The 23,567-nt window shown below is 37.4% G+C and overlaps 3 protein-coding genes across 11 annotated transcripts in view; all 3 read left to right on the top strand.

Moving 5' to 3' along the window:
- Positions 1 to 4,383, top strand: part of LOC127476414 (rho GTPase-activating protein 29-like) — a 32,377-nt gene extending 27,994 nt beyond the window's left edge. Inside the window, exons 4-5 of the mRNA XM_051799330.1 lie at positions 2,127 to 2,223; positions 2,578 to 4,383. Of these exons, the coding sequence (XP_051655290.1) occupies positions 2,127 to 2,223; positions 2,578 to 2,659 (179 nt within the window). The 3' untranslated portion in view covers positions 2,660 to 4,383. The remainder of the gene's footprint in view (positions 1 to 2,126; positions 2,224 to 2,577) is intronic.
- A 1,509-nt stretch (positions 4,384 to 5,892) lies between these two features.
- On the top strand, positions 5,893 to 20,441 carry ARHGAP29 (Rho GTPase activating protein 29). Its single transcript, XM_051797647.1, has 19 exons — positions 5,893 to 5,904; positions 6,461 to 6,521; positions 7,006 to 7,143; positions 7,421 to 7,485; positions 7,958 to 8,068; positions 8,199 to 8,279; positions 8,579 to 8,767; positions 9,015 to 9,152; positions 10,096 to 10,286; positions 12,090 to 12,216; positions 12,772 to 12,919; positions 13,091 to 13,189; positions 14,772 to 14,896; positions 15,147 to 15,335; positions 15,484 to 15,621; positions 16,973 to 17,202; positions 17,962 to 18,268; positions 18,440 to 18,548; positions 19,543 to 20,441. Exons 1-19 carry the CDS (start codon positions 5,893 to 5,895, stop codon positions 20,439 to 20,441), a joined length of 3,357 nt encoding a protein of 1,118 aa, XP_051653607.1.
- A 17-nt stretch (positions 20,442 to 20,458) lies between these two features.
- The window catches only part of ABCA4 (ATP binding cassette subfamily A member 4), a 72,894-nt gene continuing 69,785 nt past the window's right edge, over positions 20,459 to 23,567 (top strand). For 3 of the 9 annotated variants that reach the window (XM_051798943.1, XM_051798937.1, XM_051799015.1), the window contains exon 1: positions 20,459 to 23,554. The gene's annotated coding sequence lies outside the window, so the exon portion shown is untranslated. The other 6 variants (XM_051798975.1, XM_051798994.1, XM_051798963.1 and 3 more) reach the window with 6 other exon arrangements.

Raw genomic sequence — 23,567 nt, 5'->3', positions numbered from 1 at the left:
GAACAGGAAGGCAGAGTGAAACAGACGGCATTTCTTTAGGGAAAGGCTCTCTCTGTTAATGTCTTGTTAACTAAGTGAAAGAAGTGCTCTTTCTCTGAAGGCACTGTGGCTAATGGATATACAAATATTTCAGTGGTAAGTGCTTTGAATGTATAGACAGTTTTTGTTAGTTCCTTTTAATGTTGAAACAGTTTGCTTTTCATGCCGGCGCTCAAATGATTTTTCCAGTCATTAGTGGCTGGTAATCAATAGGTCTCATAGTAACTGTTGTTGCTTAATGATTTGGAATTTATTTGGATTTATAGGTAGCATTATTTCTGGAAAGTTGAGGTTTTCAACTAACCTGAATATTAAAAAAAATAAATAAAGTCACTGCTATTTACAAATTTGTTAAAAAAATTTCATCTGTGGACTTTTATTAAGTCTCATTTCAAACAAAGGTGCCGAAGGCATTTTTTAATGTAATTACAAAGTGTAGCAAGTGAAGAGGAAGGAGAAGCTGTAGTTTAGCAGTTAACTGGGGCAAGAGAGACTGGTAATGTTTTTGTAATATGTGGTGATTGTTTTTTGCTGTAGGCTTCTTAAAACACATTATTCCATATCTGCAAGTAATGGTAAAAATGGCCCATGAGAGGAATATGTATTTTCTGTAATAGTTTTGTATAGAAATAGTTATAAGAATGTTGATCAGGTCTGTTGACATGCTGTGTAAAAAAGAATGGATTTAACTGTATAACTTTACTGGTTAAAAACTTTTCCTTTCACAGAGGAAGTCTAATGGGGGAGTAGATTACTGTACTTTCTTTGTTTGTTACCCATTAGTGTTTAGGCACCTGGCAGGAAGTTTGAATACTTTTTAAGATTAAAGCCTGGTAATTTTAATTTGCTAAGAAAATGTGTATAGAATGGGCAACAATTTAACATGATTTTAATTTTTGCTACTTCTAGAAGTCATTGTAGCCCATTATTTCCATATTTATACTCAAAGTGTAAGGAAGATACGTAAATGAACCTTGTTGCAGGTTTTGCAAAAACTGATGAATGGGGTGAACTACCTGTATGTGTGTCACTGCAGTTCTCTGAAACAGATGTAAGCATGTGTGACTTAAGCATTTAGAGAATTGAGAACAATGCATTGCTTAAAAAAAAAAAGGTTCTACAAAATAAATGCTAATGTGAAATTGTTGCTTCTCACAATGTAACATCGGGGAAAACTTCCATCCAGAGGGCACAACTTTGGCTTAAAGGAGTGTATGTGATTTCTGTACAAAAAATCTCCCAGTCACCAGTGATTAAGGAGTGAAACTGAAAACAGACAAAAATGGTTGTGCTTTTTTTCTTCTCCTTTCTCCCTCCTCCTCCTTGTTTAGTAGTTGTTAATAGAAACTCTGGATGAATCATTCTTTTTGTCTCATTCCAGTTTGTCATGGAAGTCTGCTAAAGATTCAGTGTTGAGTGTCTAACCATCTAGTTTGTTCAGCATTGCTCCTCTTCCTATTCTGCATCACCAATTGTTATGCTGAGTTTCTTTCCCACTTTTAGCAGGAAAAACTGAGGAGTTTTTGCCAGACTATGGAGCAAATAATTAAAGGGGTTTGCAATGGGCACTGCCTTTTGATACCTTTCTGTTTGCTTGTACTCAAGCCAGAAATGCTGTGTTCTGCATTGCATACATTTGGGGGAGCACCCCCATAAATGAGTGCTCCTGAGTTCTAAAATTTCTACTCAGAAAAGAAACAGTTTTTCAAATACCTGACTGCATTTGTGAGCTGCTTGGTGGTGGTGCTGCTGCTGCTGTGTGATTTGACTCTGGTAAATGACTGTTTTTCTCTTCCCATCACATTACCAACATGTTCCCACACAAAACTGCTTCTTAAGTGGGAAGATACAGGAAGTGAAACAGTAATCTGATTTCATTGTGGGAAGCATCTGGATTGTGTTAATTTCTTTCCTTTAGTGTTTACTTTCTTATTAATCTTCTTTAAAACCGTGTTTTTTCAATTATTCAGAAAAGTATAATGTTGCATGTTCTGTAGGAGACTGCATATAAAATTAGTCTTTAGGCCTGGTAAACCTGCTTGCTTGACCTCACCTCTCACCCTTTGGTTTACTTTCTTTTCCCTAAGCGGTGAACTTCAAAGAAGTTAACGAAGAAAACAAGAGAGAACTCTTCAGTGAAATATTTTCTTCCATTGAAACATTGGCATTCACCTTTGGAAACGTGTAAGTTGGAATGCAGAAGGAGTTTTTAAAGAGATCAACGGAGCTGAATCAAATTAAGACCAAGTAACAACAAAAACTGTAGTTTTGTTTTGGTCAAATGTTAGCTGACAAACTAAGTTAATCACATCTAGAACAATTTTACTGCTTTGAGTGTTTGTTTGGTTTTTTCCTTAACAAGGAAATCTATGATGGTATAGAAATGACAGGGAATATAAGACTACTTCTAAAAATGGTTTGCAGAACTTTTAAAGGATGTTAGAAACACTATCTGAATTTTTGTTTTCAGTGATACAAAATTGCTTGGTGAGGTAAAGTAATGAAGTAACACAATTCAATTCTTTGTTTTTCTGGCAGAGTTTCAGACTTCCTTATGGGAGATGTAGACAATGGCTCGTCATTGGGACTTCCTGTATCTCGGAGAAGTCGGGTAGGCTAAACACGTTCTCTTGGAGTGTGGAATGATATCTTTTAAAGGAGACTTCCATTTCTACTGAAACTCTGTGCATCATGGGGATGGGACACTTGGAGTCATCTGAGCGTTAAAACTAGATTAAGCCCATGAAAAATATGTATTCAAGGTTTCAGATACCTGAATGTATTCTCAGTTCTAAAGGACAATGATGACTCAATAGAGCTGGTGCTCAAATATGTAAATGATAACCTGCTGCAGTTTTTTCTGAGATTTTTGAAGTGGTGAACTGAAAATAAATACTGAAAAGTAAGATACTTGAATGATTTACATGCTGGAGTAGTTAGAATGTACCTGTCAAACCTAGAAGCTAAAGGTTTAATGACCTCTTTTTGGCTTTCAAAGACTAATATTCATTACAAAATAACCTTTTCTTCTTCCAGAGCCCAGCTTGTGCTGTAACTCTTTCAGCAACAATTCACTAAGATACCTGTCAACTTATAGGTAGTCAAAGAAAAACCTTAGCATTTTAATCTCCCCTTTAAACACTTTGAAGGTGTGATTGAAAAATGGTCAGTTCCAAATTCTGTTCTTAATTTTTGTGTATCTAGAAGCAGACTTTCAAGTAAATCAAATAAAATTAGAAGTTACATGCAAGGTAAATGCAGTTGGTAAGTAGTGCATATGACAAGCCAAGTTGCAGCAAGGTTAAAAATTTTAGATTGTGGGTTTTTTTAAAGGCTTTGTTGAAACATACTTAAGGCTTAGCATTCCTTCACACAGACTTGATCACAGTAATGCTGTGCAGCTGCAGCTGAGAAGTAGTCTTTTTAAATTTTCACTATGTTTGATAACACACATGGGAGAAATATGGGTTATGATAGAAGTTCTACTTCTGTAGTTGCTACAAAACTCATCTTCATAAACAATATGGAAGAAAAGTAGGCTATGCAGAAAACTGGTTCCAGCAAACTTAGAATCAGGTTGCTGATACAAAGTATGAAATAAAATAGCATAAAAGCCAGCATCTCATATAAGTTAAATGAGGTTATTGGAACAACTACTAATTCATCTAATTGATTCACCAGGAGAAGGAAGGTGATAAGTTTGCCAACATTTTAATCTTGAAATGGTTTTGCATTTCTAAAGTATATGCCTGTGGAATGAGATGGTCCTATATATTGTACTGTGAAGTGAATGATTGCCTAAAAGATCACTCTTCTGAACACGAGGGTGGGGGAAGGCCAAGGGGAAATTAGAATACAGTGAAATGAAGAAGGAATTCTATTCTAGGTGCTTCAGAAGTTACCAGCTTGTATTTAAAAGCCCTTCTTTGTTGTGTCTCTTGCTTTTCCTAACGTGGAGGTAAACAATTATAAATTTTGAAGTAGGATAACATAGTTCAATTTCTTAGAAATCTGTCTTAAGTGTCTTTTCATTTAGGCAAATAAATACACTTAACAGATTAATCATTTCACTTGGATCTGCAATTCAGACAGTAATTTGGAGGCTAGCTAGGAGCTGAGTGTTAGAAGGAGTTAAATGCAAAATGTTGAAGAGGTGTATTAACTTTTCCTGTAGATGTTTATGTTCAGTGGTTGATCATAGCAGCTAGCTGTATCTTAAACAGATAGAGTGTAACATTTTGGTAGAATTTAACATGTAAATTTTTTGAGGATTGATTAAGGAGAAAGATTTTAATTGCTTGTTTAGTTAGGGACTACCCTAATTAAGCTGTTGAGGATTGCTCCAAGGAGGAAGGGGATGGGCAGCGCTGATCTTGCTTCTCTTGACTGCAGGGGAGTCTACATTCTTTACTTCAGGCATTCCACTTGGAAGTTTAAGTTAAATAATATGTATACCCCCTCTTAGCAAATGTAATTGTTCTCATTTTAGCCCTCATAGTGCAACCAGACATACAAGGTGGAAGCAAAGATATTTTTTAATTAAAAACAGAAGTGCTTCAGAACATACTGAAAGAGACGAGACAGACATGTCTGACCTTTCATTACTCAGCAAGCTGTTTGAATGCTATTTGATGCTATGCAGATCTAAGAGCATAATAAAGGAGTAGGATAAAATTTTCAAAATGTGTGAGGAGATTTGCCGCTGTGAGGGTGAGTGTCTTGGGTAATGGGAGGGGAAAAAAAGAAAGAGCCTCACTGAATTTTGAAGTGAAATCTTATCTAGAAGTCGGGCTTTCCATTTTTGCTAGGACTGCCAGGATGAGTCACTGGTTGCTTGAGGGGGCAAGCTATATGGATCAAGTTCTGATAATAAGTTGTAGGACATATGTGAAAGCATTTGTTCATGTTTGCTTTCAAAACGTGGTATTACGTATTTGCAATGGGGTGAATGTGAAAGGATGAGTAATCTTTGATTAGCTGCCCTAACTAGTCTGTGTGCCTGAGGGACTGGAAAGGACTGAACAGTTTTCAGGAGTGCAGTGATTTAGGTCTTACAGAATGAGAAGTAACTTTTAGGACCATAACTAATAAGCACTTCAAGCTATTATAGAATACAGGGTTTTACAAAATCTGAACTAAGTCTAGGAATGTTCAAACTGCCTCCACAACTGAATATTGATCCATTGTTAAATTAAGATTTTGGGTTTTTTAACAGTTTGGTTGATGGACAGCTTTGGACAGGTTTTCCATTTGTTCTGGAAGAGCCCTTCCATTTTGTTAAAACTCTCTTATAGTAGACAGCAATTATACTAGTATTCCACTTTTAGGAATGGAGCAGCTCTGTAGACTATAGTTTAATTCTGTTCAGTGTTCAACTGATGATTAATACCTTTCATGTTTTGATCTATGGAAAAGCTGCTTTTGCTGTGAAGTAAAGAATTATTCTCTCGGGATTTTTATGTGATTTATGATCCATTTTCAGTTACATTTAAAAACCCCAACAAACCAAAACTACTTGCATCATTGATACTGTGCTCCATTTTAGCAAATGTCTGAAAATAAACCAGCTCCAAAGTCTAAATGGAAACAAGCTGTTCTTGTAAAGCTTAAGAGCACTCTGCAGCTATTTCTTAAGCTTTATTTTCTGTCTGCTCTGTGCTTCAAAGTTGTGAAGAGTAGTTTCTCCATTTAAAATTATGTAGGGTTTGTTGTTTTTCTTTGTTTTGTTTTTTAAGGGGATAAGTGGTTACTAGGTAAAATTTTTATTCATTTAAATGTGTCGAGCAGTCGGGTCTACAGCACAGTCCTACAAATAGTTCAACTTTCACAAATAAAGGGGTAGCAAAATGCAGCATGAGGACAAAGGTAGGGATGACATGATGTGCTACATTCCTTTTATTATTGGATTACATTCTGTCAGGTTGTATTGATTGTCAGGGCTTCATTAGCAAGTGCTACAGTCAGCTGTTGTGCCTACAGTGCACACCTGCAAGTAATTTAGGAGAAATAACTTTATTCCTTTGAGGAAGAAATACAGAATTCTAATGGCTTGTAGAATAACAGCTGTTACATATATATGACATTAGGTCCGTATGAAAAGGTTTTTAAAAGATAGGTAGGGATCTAAGAAAAGCTGGAACTCAATTCTTCAACAGATCTGGTTGATATTTAACTCTTTCATCACAGCCTTTCAAGATTGTTGATTTAAAGGTATATAATGATTCCTTGCTATTTATTATGTCTCATTCGACAGCTGTGGGAGGTTAGAGGGTGTTGTGCCTTAGTTGAGAGGGAGTTACAGTGCAGTTTGCCTTATCTGCAAAAAAGGAAAGGGGCAGATAATGCCATTTATTTGGTTAGCCTGTCAGTTCCAGTGAGAGCTTTTCATTGCTAACTTAATGTTTTCTTTCTTGTACACCAGTCTTTTGAAAATCTTTCCGTGGAGTCTGGGGGTTCACTGCATGAAAGAGATGATATTCAAGGTAGGTAATTCACTTACCATTGATAACTTTGAATCTGTGGGGTTTATTTCTTCTAAAAATGTTTTAAGTCAGTTACTTGGTCACTTTTTTACACTCGTGCTGCCATTAAAACTTCACTGTAAAAAAAAAAAAAGATGCTATTGCAAAGGTTTTATTCTTTTGTAAATAATTAACCTGGTTGCCTTTTGGGGGGGGAAATGAACCAAGTCCTGAAGCTCTTCTGTATCTCATCATATGATTGGTGTTTTGTTGGGTCACTTTCTTGAAGAAAGTTATGCTGACCATATGACTACCCCAGATAAAATACTATGACCCTTTAATTTGTTCTAAAACCTCTGTCAGTCCTGTTTAGAATCAACTAGCATTAAAGACCAACTCAAGATCAGAGCTGCTTAAGCATTCACAGTTGGCTAATACTGGCTTTGCTCTCAGTGTGTGGTCATGTCTAAAAATCACTTGTTTGTGTTCGATGCTTTATTTGCAGGACATCTTCGAGCAGAGGAGGTTGATAGCATGCTCCTAAGAAATGACAGTGGGATCGAATCAGCTCTGTCCTATGCTAAAGCATTGTCAAAATATATCAAGGATGTAGTCGCATGGGTAGAAAAAAAGCTTAGCGTGGGTGAGTGGCTCTTTCTGGCATTTAATCAGCTTTGTCATGATGAAATTAAATCTGTTGTCAGGCCTCTGTGCTGCAGACTGTCAGTAATGTGATTTCTAAATTAGTAGCTGTTCTGCTGAAGTGGACAGAACTATCGCACATTTCCTATAATTAAAGGCCTGTAACAAAGTGAAGGTGGTCCCCTCTGTAGCCTATTTGTTAAAGGAAGACTGTAAAAAACATTTAGCATGTGTTACAACTGTTAGTGTAAACAATAACTGTGAAATTTTTTTAACAGAACTGGAGTGTTCTAGAAACTTAGCAAAAATGGCTGAAACTGCTAAAGCTATTGTTGGACACCAGGTGAGTACATCTTAGGGGCTTTATTTTAGTCTTAAATCTTAGTATTGAACCAAAGTATTGAATGCCTTGCCCAAAAGTAAAATTCAGGGATATGAAGGAGTAGATTTTTAAGTTGATACAGAATTGATTTATACCTTAAAGTACTGGTTAAAAGATCTGCTGTATTTTGTCTTCCATTTCCTATGGAAATTTGGATATATAAAATTATTTTTGTTGAATACCCAGAATAGTTTTCACAATGTGCTTTTTTTCTGTCTGATATCTTGTATGCTTTGTGATTTGGACTTGTAGACTTTTTTCCTAGTAAAGTGAAATGCAGATGAGAAATCAGTAATTTTCTACATTCATACCTGACTTCCACACACATAGAAATACTTACTAAATTTAATTGAAAATCTAGTTCAGCTGACTTTTAGAATGTCAGCATATCTCTGTCTTACCTAGAACATTAATGTGTTTTGTGTAATTTTAGGATTATATGCCATTCCAATCAATATTCGTTAATGCTTTTCAAAATGATATTGAGAACAATCAACTTTGGCAACAAACAGCTGCTGCTCTTCAGTCTAACAAATTTGTGCAGGTAAGCTTAAAGAAAAAAGACCAAAATATTCTTTAGGGTTTTTAAAGTTTTGTGACACCACAGAATGTTTAAAAGAATGCACTTGCAGCCTATAAGCCTTTAACGTACTCTATTAATATTTCCTATCTAGCCTCTTCTTGGAAGGAAAAATGAGTTGGATAGACAAAGGAAAGATATCAAGGAGCTTTGGCAGCGAGAACAGAAAAAAATGGTTGGTAATTCTTTCATATCTAACGGTTCAGTCTAAAATTCTTCAAAAGGAAGAAACTTTCAAACTAGGCTGTTATGAACTTACATTCACAAGTATCATCTATAGGGCTTATTGTAAGTAGCACATAACTGCCAATTTGATGACAATCTGGTATTTTTAAGCAGTTGTCTTTCAATGACTGTGTACTTTGAACTGCAGCATACAGCCCTGTGCATAACAACCTCTTTAAACATCACATTAAATAACTGAAAAATTAGTATCAGTTATTCTTCTGCTTTGTCTTTCATTGCATTCTGCAGCAAGAGCTGGAAGCTGCTCTGCGAAAAGCAAAGTTGCTATATACACAGCGTCAGGATGAGTATGAAAAGGCAAAATCCTGCACTGCTCGTGCTGAGGAGGAACATCTCAGCTCAAGTGGAAGCTTTGTGAAAGATGTCAGCAAGCAACTGGAAAAAAAAAGAAGGCTAGAAGAGGAAGCTCTTCAAAAGGTAAAGAGTTTTTGTTCCTTGCTTTTAAAGTTAAGCCTATGCTCATTCTATTCATGCTTTCCTAGTGGAAAGAGTAAGTAACTCTTTCCTAAGTGGAAAGAGTTCAGTTCATAATTTTAATTTTAATCATGTTCTTACCCTAAATGGGAATCTCCAATTACAAGCATGTGGTGTGGGTTTTTTTTATTCTTGCTTCTAGTATCAAGGCCTGCAGTCCATCAACCCTTTATACTTGTGTTTTCTCCAGGCTGAAGAGGCCAATGAGCACTATAAAGCAAGCATGGCAGAGATTGAAGAAAAACGAAATGATTTGGAAAGCTTTAAAAGTGATGCCTTAACACAGCTTCGGGAGATTATTTACCAGTGTGATCTTACTCTTAAAGCTGTAAGCATGGTTTTTAAAATATATTTCACACAGATATATAAATATTGTTAAAACTAACAGAAAGCCCTATCTATAATGTTACTGCTTAAAATAAAAAGTTTTCAAAGGACAGAGGAAAACTTTTTATTTGTGGTGTTCTCTTTCTGATATATTACTATATAGTTTATGCACAATTTCTAAAAAAGCTTTAAGAACACATTATGTCAAGAGATGATTCTTTTGTTTTGTTTTGTTTTTTTTAAGATAAGGCAAAGACAATTTAATGCCAGGGCAGAGATGGAAAATAAAACAACAAACACACCCCCCCTGTCCCCAAGCAACCTCAAAACCAACCTGTAAGACCAATGGAAAGCTTAGACAGACTTGTCAGTTCAAGTATAAATTCCAAACTCCTTTGCAGCCCCAAAGCTGAAGAAGCAGCCACACAGAGTCCCCTTTTCTGGTCTCTGGCTTGTGATAAAATCATTTAGAAGTGTTATGTAATTTAATGAAGAAAATGTGCAATTAATCTGTCTATCAGGATAGAATTTTGTCCTTTTCATAAGGCAATATGGAGTTCACTTGGGTTTGGAATTCCAGCTGCTTCATCATTGTAATGCTGACTCAGATTCCCCCCCAGAGCGTGAAAAATACCTTTTTGGTAGCAAAAAAAACTTGCTGTTGATCTGGATTAACCCAAAGTGGGAAGCCATTGGAATTGCCTTTGCTACCAAAAGGATTCAATAACCCAGAGAGAGGAGAAATACTAGTATCTGTATTACAGATCAAGTTTTTACAAGTGACTTTCAGGAATCTTGCACAAACATGTTACTATTTTCTGGAATTTTTCTAGTCTTATTGTTTAAAAAATCTTCTGTTGGGATAATAATTTCTGTTGAGCAATGTGCAAGGGAAATATCTAGTAAATGATCTACAGATAATGAAAGTCTTTTTCCCCCAACAGGCAACAGTTAACCTGTTCCAGCTGCAGCATGCTCAGGTTGTATCTCTTCCAGTTAACTGCCAGTCCCTCTGTGAGAGTGCTAAACTCTATGACCCTGGTCAGCAGTATTCAGAGTTTGTGAAAAGTTTGCCAAAGGATGGTGTTCCTATGGAATCACGCTCTTTGGAAACCCAGAGCTCCCAGGTTGATGGGTAAGTCCCAAAGAGCAGGTGGCATTTACTTGCTTTAGAATGGAACATAAGGCAAAAGTGTTTAACTATAAAATATCATTTTTGGAGGAATTAAAGGAATCCTAGTATTTTACCCTGCTTTACCGTTCTTTTTCCCATCTTTTGGTAGATTATATATAATGTTGACATTAAAACCTGTCTGTACATTCCAAAGCAGATTGTCATTTCATTGCAATAAGACCTGCTAAAAACATTGACAGTTGTTGCGCAAGACTTGTTACTATTTTAATGTAGACACTGGTTAATATGAAAAATGTAAATTTTGGACTTGGTAGTGTAGTGTGGAAGTAGTATTTGATAATTAGAAAGACTTAGAAAGTCTGAAGAGGTAGTTTTCTTCTTCTACAAGCTTTGCTGCTACAGTAGCTTCTTTCATATTGTTTACACTGGACAACTTTTTGGCAGGAAGTGTTGCTTGATTTCTGTCTCATGCAATGTGACTAAAAAAAGCTCAGAGTCCATTTGTAGGGACATGTTATAACGTAAATATTTTTTTTCCAATCTGTCTGAAATGGAAGTTTTTTATCGTTAATCTGTGAAACATCCAGGTAATGTGGAAGTAAAGACTTCAAGACAAAAAGACAGCTCCTTGTGTCAGCATGCCAAATGCTTTTCCACCTTTAATTTGTAAAATTAATAGTCATCTTGGCACTAAAGCACCAGAATATCCATTCCAATCTGTGTGTTTCACAGTTCTACAGGAAAGTGTCGTCATCGTTTTTCAAAAGGAAACTAAATACAAAAAAATGAATGCTTGAGTCAGACTTCTACCAACAAAAGCCAGGAAATTCAAAGTTAAAGCTGAGATTCTTAGTTCTTGTCTATAAATTTCCTGCCTTTTAAGACTGATTTAGGCTGTACTCATAAACTTTGACTTAAGGGGATTTAACTGTGTAGCTCCCTGAGAAACTGATGAGCATGAAATTTCCAACTCTTTGTGTGCTCTCCCAGCTGTTTACTGCTTAAGATTTATAGGAGTGTGTTTCTTCTCCTTCTCTCTCCCCACCTTTTGTTATCTTTGTCATGGCCTTGTGATTCTGCATGTACTTGAAGTGATCATTTTTATTGTTTAGGTCTGCATTAATTTAAGGGACAGTAGCTTGAACAAATGCGAATTTTAATGTTTTTCAGTCTCTATTTCCTTACGCTTGATAGGGTAGAACTGATTAAGGAACAACAGCTTCCTGACTGCTAAGCTTGGCCAGCAGGCCATTTTGTCCACAGGGTGCTTCAGCATTTTACATTAATTACTGTTAACAGTATTCTGTCTTATTGTGAGAGTAGATTTTCACAACAGATTGACTCTCTGACAGCTTCAACATATTTTCTGTGCTTTTTAAAAAGCATGGTATATTAGCACCTGTATGTTTATAGGTGAATGGTCTTGATGGCTGGGCAGAGAATCTTTTGGAGGGGAAACCATAAGCATGGAATGCAATGGCTTCTGAATTATTCTGATCTTCAGATGAACAGATAGGCTGTTTTTTCGAAGTCTGCAAGATAATGTTTATAATACCATACAGAGAGGTGGGAAAGCTGATTTATGGTGTGGGGAGAAAATGCACATATTTAATTAAAAAAAAAATGGCCACCTTAATTTTTTTAGTTTTTTTAATTTGGACTTAAAAAATTACATGTCAAATACATATGTTCATGAGTAGTAACTAAATGAAGCATTTTTAATGCTCAGGGATTTAAAAAATACATTGATTTTCTCTAATTTCTGTCTGACTCATTCTTCAAATTACTTTCTTCTTCCTGAAGGGTTTTTAATAAGCAATCAACAAACAGCGTCCATACATCACATGGTAACTTATCTCAGTGTTCAGGAGACTTTCCTGTGCAGACATTAGATGATGTGGGAAGCCCAATTTATCATCGTTCACAAAAGGTTAGAGAGAAGAGATCTTCCAGCAACACAGATATTCAAGGTAGTTCTTCTGTATTTCATCGGTCTCTAAATAAATAAAAATAAATTTTTTTTAAAAAGTATGCTTGATATGTCAGTCAGAAATGTAGGACTGAAGGGTTAAAAATGTATTATAGAGTTTGAAGCCTATAAAATGGTATGTACTCGAGCATAAGAAGGACAAATGGAAAACTCTGTATGCATACCTAGATTCTTTGACAAGAAAGGTGAGGTGCAATTCAAACAGCAAGTACTGTCAAACTCAGTGGACTAAACTATTTCAATTAGCTTTAACAATTGAAAATCCATTGGTTTTCTAAATGCTGTGTTGATTTCAGGTCTTCTGTAAAAGCACAAATATCGAGTTTCTGAAATTAGTTTTCTTACATCCTGAAGCTTTTAAAGGAATATATGCTGTGGGCGTTTTTTCACTACATTGCATGCTCATGTAACTTTTGCAATATCTTCCTGTTTTGAATATAATCAATAGTCTTTAAATAAAAAAAAGTAATTTTTGTCCTTGACATTTGGAATTAGCGGATTTTCTTTTCAAAAGCAGTGCGAGGGCCACCACCGTTCAGATCATGGTCAGTTGGCAACCAGAGTGGAGGAATGTGCAGTGATTCTGAAAGTGCAGGGGGAAGCAGTGAGTCACGATCCATGGATTCTCCATCTGCCAGCCCAGGTACAACTCCATTCACTGCTGTACTAATCAGAAGTCTTTTCTTTGCTCTGCTTTACATTAACAAAGATACTGTTGTTAGATAAGCAAGTATTGAACAGAGCATATGGTGAAAATGAACAGTCAGGTCAAAGTCGTAATTACAACTTCCTGAAAATTTTTCTTATCTGCCAGGGGATTTTAAAAGACGACTTCCCCGAACACCTTCCACTGGTACTATGTCATCTGCAGATGATCTCGATGAAAGAGAGCCACCATCTCCTTCAGACTGTGGTAATGTTGTTTCCATACCTGAAGACCCCAGATGATGCTTTTTGTTGCAGAATGTGGCTTTTCTTTTTAATGTGCTTAAGAAAAGTACTGTAACAAGGCTGTGATTACCAGCAGCATTGTTTTTCAATACAGTTTGCATCCACTTGAGGTTGAGAGCTGAGGAATAATGTTCAGGTCATTTTAATGAAGTGGTGCAGAATTGTCTTTATACATTTAGATTAACTATATGGGCAGCTGCTTAACATTTCTAGTGTCTTCACCCTTTTGAGGTGAAACAAATTATCTGCTAACCATTCCCTCAAGACTTTTGCATGTAAATTTAGCTGCATAGCACTGATTTATGTAAGGTAACTTCTAAACTTTGAAATAAAATGCACAGATACATAGAGTTGGTAATTGGAAAATTGGAAAAACATAGTTCCAAGTGTTTAGGGTAATAGCTGAGATCCTACCCTTTTCAACTAAGATAAGCAAGTTCAGTAATGTCTGTCCCAGATTTGATCAGGCCATTTCTAATTTTCAAATTAATTTTGACTGTATAAAGACAATGTTGCCACAGGCATTGAAACCTGAATAACTAGATTATCAGAAATAGTTCTATGGGAATAGTTCTACAGTAGTCACAAACTAATTTTGAAATATTTGTGGCACTTGCTGAGTAAAGCCCCTAAGAAATTACTCAGTTAGTCCTTATTTCTTAAATGTATACTTTGCCTTCTAGGAATGAATCTGTGGTTAACAATATTAGTTTAGATCAAGATTCAAAGCATGGCAATATGTTAATGGATGCAAACTTTCACTTGGAGTGGTATTGTTTAATCAATGTTTGAGCTTTTAAGAAGCTTTTTGGACAATTAACTGTATGTGCTAATTTTAAGTTATCTGCAAAACAAAGTATTTTGGTTCCCAGAGTTGTTGGTAGCATTTTAAGTAAACTACTTGAAAAGAACTGGACATAAAAAGGGCCAGTTGCTATTCTTTTTAGCTGTAGAATCCTCTAGAAAATAGTTTGATGTTGTTATAGGAAACTGAGAATCAGTATTTTTTTCATTTAATTTTTTTAATTTCATATGCATTCTGCCATGAGTGTATGTTAATTCTTCCCTGCTGCAAAGTATTATTTTTATAAGTATTTCAGAAACACTGCAGGCCAAAGCATATTGTCATCTTTCATCCTCTCATACAGGACTTTGAAATACATAAAATGAAACTTTTATGAATCGTTACCTGAACTGCAGGGCAGCTGGAATTAAGTGTCCTAATATTTTCACATGTCATTGATACCGGAGAAAACTGGAATACTTAAAAATGCAAAAATTATCATTTAATTACACTTTTATGTAAGATTCTTTGATAGTTAATAAGTCTATTATGTAAACTGTAACGTAGTTTTGCTTTCTTGTGGTTGAAATGTTTTTAATTACTTTGATAGTTGCTATTACTTACAGAATTCTGTGTTCTGCACCACAGTTCTAAAAAATCAGAATAAATACTGTCCCAATAGTAGATATTAGAAAGACTATAACAGAGAAATTCTCTCCAGGTTTAAATGATCTGACATCTGAAACTGCAAATTCTCCAGGACCTTTTAGAAATGCTAATATGTCAAAAGCAGCACAAACACACAAACTACGGAAGCTGAGAGCTCCATCTAAATGCAGAGAGTGTGACAGCTTAGTGGTATTTCATGGAGCTGAATGTGAGGAGGTAAGTTAAAAATTAGTTTACATTTCTGCTTGGGATTTACGTAAAGTTGAGAGTTGTGGAAACTTGAATTATGTTCCTGTATAAACACTGTCGAGTTTGTGGCTCATATAATCACTGTGAACTCAAAGCAGAGGCACAACATACTAATAAATCTTGCCTTTTGCTCACATATGGGGTGACAAACATCAGAGATGTTTCTTATGGTGTCAATTTATATCAAACGATGTGCTTTTTTTTATTTCCCCTGTAGTGTTCACTTGCATGCCATAAAAAATGTTTAGAGACTTTAGCTATTCAATGTGGGCACAAAAAACTTCATGGAAGGCTTCACTTGTTTGGAGTGGAATTTGCCCAAGCTGCTAAAAATGTTCCCGATGGCGTTCCTTTCATCATCAAAAAGTGTACGTCAGAAATTGAAAGCAGAGCGCTGAATGTCAAGGTATACTCAAGTTTGTTCATGCTTAAGTTTTATAGACAATCTTTAAAAAAACCAATTCTCTTAGGGTGTTAATGCTGTACTGTCAATATCTCTGTTCAACACTGTCTTTTCAAAATGAAATAGAGTTGTGCTGGTCTTTTAATTTCAGGGCATCTATCGTGTGAATGGAGCCAAATTAAGAGTTGAAAAGCTTTGTCAAGCTTTTGAAAATGGAAAGGATTTGGTCGAGCTCTCTGAACTCTATGCACATGATATCAGCAATGTTCTCAAGCTGTATCTCCGCCAGGTATGGAATTGTGAGGTCAGATGGAAAACTAAAGTGCTGTAGTATATTTCTTCAGTACAATAGGGAAAAAAAATCCTTTTCAGTAGTCCCACAGCAGAAGATTAAATGAGTGCCTTGTATATTTGCAGAAGGCTTCTTTATTTGCACATGGAGCCTGTGACAAGGGCAGGGAAAACTGCTGGTATTACAATATGTATTCCACGTGGGTGTTATGGCTCCTTAAATATTAGTACCATACACAGAATAACCTTTTGTTTGTCTACTCATAGTGAAGCTTTAATTTCTAAATCCTTTCTGATTAGTGAATTTGCTTGTCTTAGGTGAAACTTAAAAGATTCCCACGTTCTTGTGTTCTCATGCAGACAGATGCTGATATATTGCTGTTAATATCCACTATTGAAAATGTCATGAAACACTCATAATGGTTATGATGTGTTCATTATGGAGGGTCTGTCTTTCAAAATGGAGCTTTAAAGCTTCATGATTGAATTTTCCAAGCCAGTTTCAATATTTATCTGAAAAAATTAGGCTGGAATGTTGCCAAGTGAAATTACTGTGTCACTGAAAACTTGTTAGCCCTGAAAGAAATAATCCTTAGCTGCGTAATCCTGTCCTCTTCCTTACACTGGCTGTCAGCGATGAGCATTCCAATCCTATGATCATTGCCATTAAGTGATTTTGAAAAATTACTAAGATGTACCCTGCCTACATATTCAAGTAAGAAGGTAGCACACTAGGGTACTGTGCTGTATTTTGAATAGGGCTTACAATTAAAAAGAAAAATATCAAATAAAATGTTTTCTTCTGGTCTTATTACTTCCTTTGTAGCTGTTCTGTTGGTGTGGCTTTTAGGTAAACCTGCTTGTTTTAAATACAGGAGCAGTGCTAGAAACATGCGGTTTCAGAATACTGAGTTAAACCCTGTTTGATTATTAAAACCAATCATATACTATTGATATACTGTCAAAGACTGGAAGAATAAATAATTGCTCTATTACCATGCTATTTGAGCATATGCAGTGTAACCTCCTCCCTCATAGTAATCAGTTTCTTGAAATCTTATTTTTTTCTTTAAATCTTATTTCAATAAAGTACTGATAAGTGCTCAGTCCTGAAGTTATTGTGGGAAAGGGCTAGCAAGAGATTTATGGAGAACAGTGTAGGAAGGAGTGTTTTTGTTACCTGGGATTGGGTTTGAAAAAGTTGGCCTTTGAGCTAATGAACAAGGATATTAAACCAAGTCATCGTCAAAGAAAAGAAGCTAGATGAGACAAAGCTGAAGAAAATCAGGAAGGAAACTAAGTTAAAATTCAGTTTTGAGTGTGTTTCTGAAATGTTCTTATTTCTTCAGCTTCCTGAGCCCTTGATTTTGTTTCGGCTTTATAATGAGTTCATTGGACTTGGAAAAGAAAGCCAGCGCATTAATGAGGAGTTCGATGCTAAAGGTAGTCCCAAATCAAAGAAAAGGCAGTCAATCTGTATTGAACTGAATAGGATCATCATTAAAATTAAAGATCTTCTGAAACAACTGCCTGTACCAAACTATAACACTCTTCAGTACCTTATTGGACACCTTCACAGGTGAGAAAAGACTTTAAATGCAAACTGATTGTGAAAAATGAACTGCTACATGCTGCATACTAGGAATCTCTTGTACCTTTTTAATGACTTAGAGGAAGTCATGTATATCTTAGGAGGCATTGTTCCCTTGCTGTTTCTTTTTTCCATGTCATGAATTCTCAAGTGAGAGAAGAATATGAAAAGGAAATAAAGCAGGGAAAGCGCTGAGCTCCATTATTCTTGATTCACTGCTAGCGTTGTCATCAGTCAGTAGTAACCAGTGTCACATGCAGGGACCTAGGTGTGATTTAAACTGTGATGTGACCCAGGCGGGGCAGCAATTTGGTGGCTGTTACAGAAAACTGAACTTGTATCATGTCTCTTACATGACTATTCTCCAGTTACATTTCACTTCCTTGTCCTCCAAATGCTGTTTTGTATGATGGTGTACCAAGCTGATGACTACCAATAGAAGTGGGCCACAGCTATATTATTACTGAGAGTGAGAGATGCTCTTTTTCCCAACAACAAAAATGCCAAATAGCCACATATAATATTAACAAATAGGACATAAAATGACCCCGTGTGGAAAGTCCAAGCTGCTCTTAAATGCAATCTGCACTGAAGATTCAACCTGCCTACCAAACCCACTTCCAGTTTCCCATTGCATTTTATCTTCTTTAGACATAATATTTTAATATCTAAAATATTTCTAAAGTAATAAAACCCTCTAACTCCTGGAGGTTTGTTTTGTTTTTTCTTTTCCCCCTTCTTATGCAGAGTTACAGAACAGGCTGATGAAAATAAAATGTCAGCCAGCAACCTTGGCATAATATTTGGCCCAACTCTGATCAGACCACGTCAAACTGATGCTACAGCTTCGCTGTCATCACTTGTGGACTACCCTTATCAGGCCCGAGTAGTGGAGCTGCTCATAACATACTATGAAAAGATATTTGATGTTTCATTGAAGCCACTTCTGAGCACATCTCAGTCTGAAGAAACAGCTGTTACAGTCAGAGTTGCTTTATCAGCAGATGAGAAGGAGCCACAGCAGCAGAGGAAATCATTTGTTGCTGTAAAGGAAGTGAGTGACTATTCTTGTGCTGCCACAATGCTACCTGTGCCATCTTAACTTCTGTGTTAAATGCTGCAGCATTCCAAGGCACATTTCTAATAAATCTTTATGGGTTTTTTTGTTAAGGAGTGCCTTTTCTCTCAAGTTTTCATTTACTTTTGCTCTGACTTTTGTTAGCAGGGTATTCTGATAGCTCCAAGTGAAAGCAGAGGTTCAGAAACAGCTGCACTGTTTTTGGAATCGAACAACAGCAAGAATACAAAAGAACACACAGATCCATGTGTAACTGGTTAGTATGCTATTGACTCTGGGGAGTGAGTGAATAAGGAGTCCTCGATGCTTTAGGTTACAGTGCATGCAGCTCTTCAATTTAGACAGAAGCAAGTGATAAAACCTGCTTATCACTGCTTGATATGCTGTTTCCTTTTGTAAGAAGAAGAGAGAATTAAATCTTTCCCAAGGCTTTCAAGAAACCTGTGTTTATGGAATTGGAGCTTAAAGTATTTGGTTAGAGAATACAACAGTGTGTTGGTTTCTGCTTTTTTTAAAAAATCAAACAAAACAAAGCCATAGTTCCACTGTGACTGTAGATTTTTGAAATCCACTATGATGCTGCAAACTAATACCCAGCAATTAATGTGTTTTGACCATTCCCCCCCCCCCCCCCCCCGAATGTGTATCATTGCCACTCACAGGAACTAAACCAGAAGGCTTTGGGAAGAATAATTCTCTGACAGAATCATCAGCTAAGAGCGTTTTGGATATCAATATTTCTGCTCAAAAAAAGCCAGGTTTGCTAACCTAACTAACTCTACATTTTTTCTATTTATCTGCCTGTGCTACTACAGTGGTTTTTTTTAATGTAGGTATGATTTCATCTATTTTATTTAGGAGTAGCTGTCCCTAATCCCTTTTAATTATACTGATTTTCAGCTGATGCTACAAGTTCAGTCATGTCCTGTACATTTACAGTGCAACATCCTGAAACATACTAAAGCTGAAAATATTCAGGGATGGGAGAGCACCAGCCAAAAAAATATAGTGTCTCTTTGGCTGTTTCTTCTTGGTGTCTTCCTTGGTTACAGCTGTACAGTATGTGTTTTACTGCTATTGAAAAGTTAACATTTGGTTAGAGTAGGATGCTCCTAGTATGTATATAGGCTATCCCTAAAAATTATTATCCCATTAAAATACTAACTGCGAAGGGATCATTAATAAAGTCTTGCTGACTTCTCTTTATATTTGGTGCAAAGATCCAGTCACATCTATTTGTGTGTTTCTAGGTGATGCTGTGAGTCCAACTTCAGAGAAAGACAATGATCCATTAAATTCCCTAGGTGAAGACAGCTGTAAAATTAACTTACTTCCTGCAAAACCTAACCGTCAGATTACCAAAGTTCCATTGCGGGTTCCAAGGACAAAAGCAACTTCTCGCCCTGTGAGCCTGCCTGTGGACCGACTACTTCCTCCATGTGTTTTGAATGAAAGAAATTCACGAAATAAAGGAGCAGTAAGTTCAGAGAAGCTGGGCCGGAGCCCTACTATTGAAGAGGTTTCAGAGGTGAAGGCACTCCCTGCTGATAATACCTGCTGTAGGTTTCCTTGTTATGACACCCAGATGCTGCGAAAAAATTGGGACAAGCAATATAAACAGTACGATATCACAGCAAGGACAGCAATGATTATGACTAATGTGCCCCAGGAGAACCGAGCACTTGAGAGTGGAACTGCAGGTGCTTTATCTTCATCATGCAGCGTTGGTAACAATTCAGCTAATGCCATTCTTCCTAGTAAGCCATATTCTGCTGTTGGGTCAGGAATGACAGCAACAGAAGAGAACGGTCCTGGTGTTAATCCTCTTGCTGCCTTTAGGGCACCACGAACATTACAGCCCCCCCCCGGGACATTTTATAAACCACCCTCTAACAAATCAAAAGAAAATGGAGATGGTTCTTCTGCTAAAGCTTGTGCACCAACCAGTGCTAGCTCTGTGCTTCACCAGGACAATACCGTGAAACTGGCTAGGAGCTCTGCACTTCCATCAGGTGATCCTGAACAGAACACAAATGAACAGAAACCTAGCTCAGAGGATATTCACCCCACAGATCTGAAACCTGCTTACCAGAGACTGAGACCAAAAAGGATCCAAGAACTGGAACACAGGGAAGCTCATTTTGTATAGGGTGCAAATTCCTCTTGGACTGTATGCAATTTGTTGATGTTGCCAGTGGAGGCTTCCCTTTGCCCCTTTATCCTTCGCCTTCCCTTGAGAATCCCACTTTTGTGCCATACTGGAGTTATTTTTATATATGCAGCATTTTAAAATTGGGGGGAGGGCTGGGGAACTGTGAATGAAATGAGTCAAACTTTTTGTAGTTCAGTAGCTTTCAATAAAGATGTATTACATTCCCAGTCTAGATACAGTTAAAGGTTTCATTGAATAAGACATTGAGCTTCATTTCATTGTGTGGAATGGAGTGCTTATTCATAGAGAAACAGCTATTTTTCTTAATAGATGTTATAATAAAAATGGAAGATTTAATGTTCACTGTCTAAGCAAAAACCAAAGCTTGTGCTTTGCTCTGTAAAAGCATTTGTTCATTTTTCTAATATGTGCAATTAAAGCTTTGCTCATGAACAGGCTTACATACTGGCCAGTATGGCCACAATTATGTATCATATGTGTATATGTTAGGCAGACATGGTTATCTGTTGCCAGTTTTCTATGTTGTCACTTTAATATTTCTTTTTTGTACAGCAAGGATGCACTTACTGAGTTTTACTATTCAGAAGCAGCAATCAATTCACATCTGGTTTCTTGTATAGCTTAGCAAGTGGGGCAAATATGCAGAACCTGTTTTGTTTGGATGCCCTTCTGGAGAGACTATCATTGCAGTGGTGCTGTCTTTCCCAGGTGAGTGAAAAGGCAGTGATTTGCTTGCTATGGATCAGTTTTACCACCTAACATGGTGTAACTGAAATGAAGAGCATTGTTTCCAAGTTTCAGTGAAAGAGCTGAAAATAACCAAAAATCTGCATTAGTAGGTGCATCTAATGGTTTTCACTTTGTATTAAATGGTTCTTATGTGTACACTGTGTTATATTTGCTTTAAAATATATTAACGTGTTAACATTTCAGTGACTCTATGGCTTCTATATCTGGATTTCTTCTAACTTATTAAAATACAGACATTTTGCCTTTGCAATAGTACAGTACTCTGCTGCCTCTGTCTTCTGGGGATGGGGAGTGGCACACTTTTTTTAATGGGATTACAATTAGCATGACCCTTTCTCACATACTATAGAGTTACTTTGGCATGGTACTTTCTATGTAAGAATGAAAAGGACAGGAAAAGCAAAGAATCACTTTTCTGTTCTTACAGTGTGAACTTCACTGGACTTTCCTACTCCGTTACCTTTGCCCATCTTCCCAAAATATCCGAAATAAAATCCCACACTCCATTCAGTGGACATAATCTGATTTTAATTTCCAGAACAAAAGCTACTAAGCTCACAAAGCTGAACTTTTGCTTCCGTATCACATTTCCAGGGAAGCATGACTTGCATTCTTGGAAAAAGCCATGCTATTACTGGATTGCTCTGGCCATGCTAGAGGCTGTTTCTTTGGGGAACTGCCTCATACTACAGAAAAGCTGAAGATCCCAGATGCTGCTGTCTGCCCATACTGGTGTTGTGAGTTGCATAACAAAATAAGTGGACAGGTAAAGGCTTCTTGATATAGATGAGAGTTTGTTCTACTTTGACAATGGAGGAGTGGAATATAATGCACACAACTGGTTAATGAGTCATTACAGATGTTGGAGCAGAACTTAATAGCACAGCTGTGAAAGGATGGTGCTGGTCAGTATTGATTAGGGCCCGAGAAGGCTGCTGGGATGGAGAATTACAACATCAAATACTAATCTGTGAGAAACAGACAAATGTTTCTTAATCAAGTCATAATACTAGTTACTACTGGTTGTTGCCATACTGCTTTTTATGTATCATGTCCTTCCATGTTTTGCTGGCTGGTGTGAGAGTTTCTGCTCTTTGAAGTGCACTTTGGGTCTCTGTTGGTGTTTCCCACAGCCAGGCCGGTGCCAGCGGGCCGGGCGCGGGGAGCGCAGCGCCACTGTGTGCCTGCGCGCGGGGATGAGGGTCTCATAAACCCACCGGATTTCATGAAAAATATCATCAATTTCAATAGATGAATTACGCACGACCCAGCTTTATAATGCCTTCGACTGTTTTTATGCAATACAAGCGAAGGAGCCAAGGGTACTTCTTTGGAAATTAAACCTTTGAAGCCTATGTAAGAGTTGTGACCCTGCTGCCCAGCCTGGTGGCACCACGGAAGGGGGGTCCTGCTTCCGGAGCCTTCCAGCCAGGCCTGGGATAGAGCAGCCAGCGGGGGAGGCTGGGAGGCGGCGGCTGAACGGCCAGTGTGTGACTTCTTAATTTGTAAATTTTCGTCAATGTTTGCACGTTGGAGTCACGGCCGTGTTTTGGTCGGGCTCGTAGACCGAGCTCCGCTCCGCCCTGTGAGGGAGCGGGGGGGACGGCGGGCGCCTCAGCCGGCACAGGAAGGGGTGTGAGGAGCCGGCAGCGGAGCCTTAAACCTGGTGGAAAAGACTTTGGCTTCCTTTTGGACTGGAAATGTTACTAATGGCCCTTGTTGTTTCTTTCGGTTCTGATGCAGGTTTCCCTAGGTCTTGCTTTGAAATGGCTTCACTCCGACTGAACTGCAGCAATCCCACCCACCTGCCCCAGGTGACAGGCTGTGGGTCATGCAAAGTGCCAGAACCCTGCGGCTTGTCCTCTGGGGAGGAAACCTTTCTCTGTCAGATTTGCTTGGTAATTGCATTTTCTGAAGTCGTAATGCACTGCCTCATCCCTCTTAAAGCTTTGGCAGCATACCGACTTTTGTAAGTCTCTGACCTAATTAGTTATGACAGGTGTTTGGTTTAGTAGGGCCCCTGATGCTACCAGAACTACCATCTTTTCAAATACAGAGTTTGTTCAGATCTGAAGAAGTACACTCAGAAATATCAACTTCCTGGTACAGACTTGACTGCTTGTGCTGGTCATATTGGATATTTGGGGGTATTTTTATTCAGGAGTCCTTAAACTCACCGATTGAGCTGTTCTGTATCGAGTAGGGGATTAAAACAATCTCCTTACAACTGAGCAGTGTTATTTTGCCAGCACTAACTGCATCTAAGATATGTGTTTCTCTGCCACCAAGCTGAACATTCCTTCAGAAACCTTCCTCTTCCAGCAGTGCTCGCACATGAGGTAAGCTTCTGGG

This window comes from Manacus candei, unplaced genomic scaffold (genome assembly GCF_025592945.1).
Source record: "Manacus candei isolate 608988 ecotype Guabito, Panama unplaced genomic scaffold, ASM2559294v1 h1tg000005l, whole genome shotgun sequence".
NCBI classification, from domain to species: domain Eukaryota; kingdom Metazoa; phylum Chordata; class Aves; order Passeriformes; family Pipridae; genus Manacus; species Manacus candei.
The sequence above is the reverse complement of the archived record's forward strand: the minus strand, read 5'-3'. Positions and strand labels throughout refer to the sequence as shown.